This window comes from Cebidichthys violaceus, unplaced genomic scaffold (genome assembly GCF_023349555.1).
Source record: "Cebidichthys violaceus isolate CVI_PGR_0920_01 unplaced genomic scaffold, fCebVio1.0.p SCAF_19, whole genome shotgun sequence".
NCBI classification, from domain to species: domain Eukaryota; kingdom Metazoa; phylum Chordata; class Actinopteri; order Perciformes; family Stichaeidae; genus Cebidichthys; species Cebidichthys violaceus.
This window is the reverse complement of record NW_027176361.1, coordinates 1,746,224-1,749,841: the sequence shown is the minus strand read 5'-3', so window position 1 is coordinate 1,749,841 and position 3,618 is coordinate 1,746,224. Positions and strand designations below refer to the sequence as shown.

At 39.6% G+C, this 3,618-nt stretch overlaps 1 protein-coding gene across 1 annotated transcript; it reads right to left on the bottom strand.

Annotated features, from left to right (window-relative positions):
* Nucleotides 1–375: 375 nt before the first annotated feature.
* LOC137874465 (C-type isolectin Sp-CL4-like) lies at nt 376–2,466 on the bottom strand. The gene is made up of 6 exons (XM_068713150.1): nt 2,360–2,466; nt 2,033–2,151; nt 1,816–1,952; nt 1,508–1,645; nt 1,288–1,396; nt 376–576 (listed from the first exon to the last, which is right to left on the bottom strand). The coding sequence occupies exons 2-6, from the start codon at nt 2,103–2,105 to the stop codon at nt 509–511; spliced, it is 525 nt and encodes a 174-aa protein (XP_068569251.1). The 5' UTR covers nt 2,106–2,151; nt 2,360–2,466; the 3' UTR covers nt 376–508.
* Nucleotides 2,467–3,618: the final 1,152 nt, after the last annotated feature.

Here is a 3,618-nt window from a genome sequence, read left to right as displayed (position 1 = left end):
TTCATAGAGTTTTTGGAGCACAGCGTTGGAGGATTCATCCTACTGGATTTCATAACATCAAAGAACTTCTCACATTCATGTAGATTAGAGGTCTTCAAGCACAACATCTAAAGCTTTCGTTAAGTTGATATTTATTGGAATCTATTCATTGTTGGATTTGGTGTTTTCATGGGATTTATTGGTTGGTAGAGACATTTAGAAAATGATTAACCCTTTAAAGAGGTTAGTGAACACAGAATAGTGACACCATGACGTCTGTTGCAGGACAGTTGTTTTACCACAGTTATGTTAAAAAGAAATGAGTCTGGAAGAAGTTGAACAAGATTTCTACACTCATATTGCTGAACGTGAACAAATGAAACGAGACGCTGGAAATTGAATGCTGAAGCGTTTATTGCAGTAAAGTTAAGAGCTTGTGTTGGCAGGTTATCATGAACCAGAGTGGTCCACCTGCAGCTCAGCTGGTCAGCTGATTGGAAATGTGAAAGCAAACATCAGCTGATGATGATCAAGCTTCCTTTTGACAGATAAAGTCCTTCTTCCCTGGGCAGACGTTATCGTTCCAGCTTCCCCAGTCTGGAAAAGAAGAAAAGGTAGATTATATATTTACATTTCCTGCTTTGAGCAGAAGGATCATGGACCTCATGCAGGAATAATTTAGTCTTAAAGTTCTTGTTTCAACTCGATGAGGTCACATGATCAGGAGTAGATGCACGTTCATGATAAGTGATCATCAGTGTAATCAACAGCCCTAAATTACTTTATAAAGCCACATGTTTTATTGTTTTTAGTATTTTATTTATGGTTTGTCTTCTCTGAGAGGTGGTATATTTAATAAATGTATTATTATTATTAATAGTATTATTAATATTTGTATGTTCCACTCTGTTTGTGGGCAACTTACATTCACAAAAATGTTCCAATAGTAAAAAGTTCACATCAAGGAAATCAGTAAAGTAGATTAATGCTCCGTAGAGCTGAAGGGAATTGTGGAATTAGGTAATAAATTCCTGTGGGTTCGTCACTATGAGCAACCTCTCTCATATACAGGTAGTCATGTGATCCTTCTTCATGTTAAAATATTCATGATTGCAGCTTTGAACTCCAAATTCCTTCATAATAAATCGTGATAACTCTTAAGTCAAACAAGTTCTCTTCAATCTCTCGTGTGCAGATTAAGAACTACTCTGTTGGTGTGACTGGTTCTCAATGAGGCCCGATGTTCTTCAGATGCACTTTTGAATTATTCTGGTTTACAGACTTTTTTCATATTCAAAATTCCCTTACACCCAACATTCATCTCGACGCAGCCCTCTTGTCCACGATGATTGTCTGGTTGATTAGGAAGCCATCTAGCGTAGTCGAATTTAGATCCATCAGTGTATATGAACCCCCCCTGAAGAACACAAAGGTGAGGATCAGTGATGACATGTGACACATTCTCCTCTATGTATCGTCCATCAGGGTCTTTCCTCCCTCTGATCACAATGAGGCGTTCACTGCTTACCCCTGATCTCTTGCCTCCGCTCCAAAATGGTTGAGGTTGTGAATTAGAGTTGTATTTCAAGCTCAGACACATCACAAGAATCATCTCCTCCTCATCGTGTATCGACACCAGTTCAGCATTCACAGAGTGGCAGTATTTCTGAAATCAACAGAAATGTGAAAAAGTGTTTGTCTTCACCAGAACTTTATCAGAACATGTAAGAGATGATAAGGATAGATTTATCTTCCTTTTTTCTAATGCCTGTGTGTGTGTGTGTGTGTGTGTGTGTGTGTGTGTGTGTGTGTGTGTGTGTGTGTGTGTTTTATCACCTCTGCCCCCTGGAAAGTACTAGGAATCTTGAAGTATTTCACACAGCGATCACAATCCAAGCGAATCCATTTACCAGCCTCACAACCACGACCACAACTCTCAAGACTTCGGTCCTTGCACATTTTTTGAACATCATCTGTGAAAACACAAGTTCTTCAATGACCGAGTTTCTTGGGTTTTAGTTGGATAATGATTTGCTGATAGCATAGTACTAACTGGTGCTCCATGCTGTCACAGTGTTGATGGTGCCCACCAACAGCAGGACAGCAGTTACCACAGCTGGATGCATGACTCAGACCTCACTAACTCTCAGTGCTTCTCAGCTGGAATATGACCTGGAAATGTGACAGTTTGAATGTATAAATGACTGAATGTTTAAGGTGGTTTAAGAAAACATAATCACTGGATCATATTCCTGTAATTCAGCTCTTTAAGTATGAGGCAGTTTGTATGAGCCAATCAGACTTCAGTATTCACTGAATCACCTGAGAGATATATGTGTTGTTCTGATATCCTAAAACAAAGAGAGAAGAAGAAGCTCACCACAGATGTGTTCTGGTCCCTCGTTGCTCTTCTGTCTGACTGTCAGGTGGATCTTCCTCTCACTCTTATACTCAACACTCATGGCCTGTGGACATGTCAATGTTCTGCCAATGTCACCAAATGGATCATTTTCATATGATTCATTATCAGAACAAACAGTAATAAAGTATTCCATGTGACTGAGAGACAGACTCTTGTTTAAGGTGTTCAACTGAAACTCACTTCAGCTGAGTTGGGGTTCTGTTTCATCCCACAGTAAACTGTCACTAAGCGTGTTTTCAACAACAACTCTCTGATTTCACTGTTAGAATTTAAATAAAACTGATAAACACAATAAATAAGTAATGTAAATGCATTTGTATCATTTCTTCCACTCACAGCTCATTAAAGAAATCTATTGACTACACAGTTTGGGTCTGATCCAACTCCCTGACTCAGATGTGGCTCCGCAAACAGAACAAAAGTAGTGACCCCCTTTTATTTTCAGACTGTCCCAAACAGAGTCCGTCTCTCTCTGTGTGAGACGATGAGATCAGTACTGAGTTCAGTTCAGGTGAGTGACATCACCTCGGGCCTAGAAACCGTTGAAATGTTTGAGGAACATTTGAATTCTTCACTTTATAGGAGGAAATTCAGAGCCGGGAGGAAGTTCACATCGGTGAGAACCAACAATGATAGTTTGCTTTGACAACACTGAATATTTATAGTTGAAGGGTGGGGATAGCAAATATTCAACGCACTCAAGTCCCTAAACGGCCTTTTAAATGTTCCTTAGCTTCATGTCGTGTCTGGTTCTACTTGAGCCCAGATGTCAAAAAATGATCTTTGTGGGTGAAAACATTTGACTTTAAATGAGCCACAAGGAGAGACTTTTGCTTTACTAACGTGTAACGTGAAGTGAAAGTAAATCCTGATCAACTTCTCTCACATTATAATTTTTACAATCTGGCTTTAATTCACCTCCTCACCATCTGCATCTCCATAACATTCGTATACGATCGGGTCAAAGTTTCCTGCCAAGTTCATTTTTAAAGATGAAAACGTTTGCGTGGGATGCAGCGTTGAAGCCTCTTTCAGGCCCAATTTGGTACGTTCACAGTGGTTAGAAACAAAGACCCATGAACATCTCATCCACCACTGCTGGAACTGGATTTTCTGGATCATGTTTCTTTTTCTCAATCGCACCTCTGCAATGCTTTTCTTTTCTCTCCTTCCTCTGTTTGAACACAGAGAAGTGGACGGTTCAATTTTTTCCGACA

What these genes read in the sequence shown, in the direction of transcription:
- LOC137874465 (XM_068713150.1), bottom strand. Translation starts at nt 2,105, where the DNA reads ATGCATCCAGCTGTGGTAACTGCTGTCCTGCTGTTGGTGGGCACCATC. An exon ending in GCGGAGGCAAGAGATCAGGG is followed by an intron (nt 1,397 to 1,507) that starts GTAAGCAGTGAA and finishes TGTGTTCTTCAG; the next exon opens with GGGGGGTTCATATACACTGA. An exon ending in CGTCGAGATGAATGTTGGGT is followed by an intron (nt 577 to 1,287) that starts GTAAGGGAATTT and finishes CTTCTTTTCCAG; the next exon opens with ACTGGGGAAGCTGGAACGAT.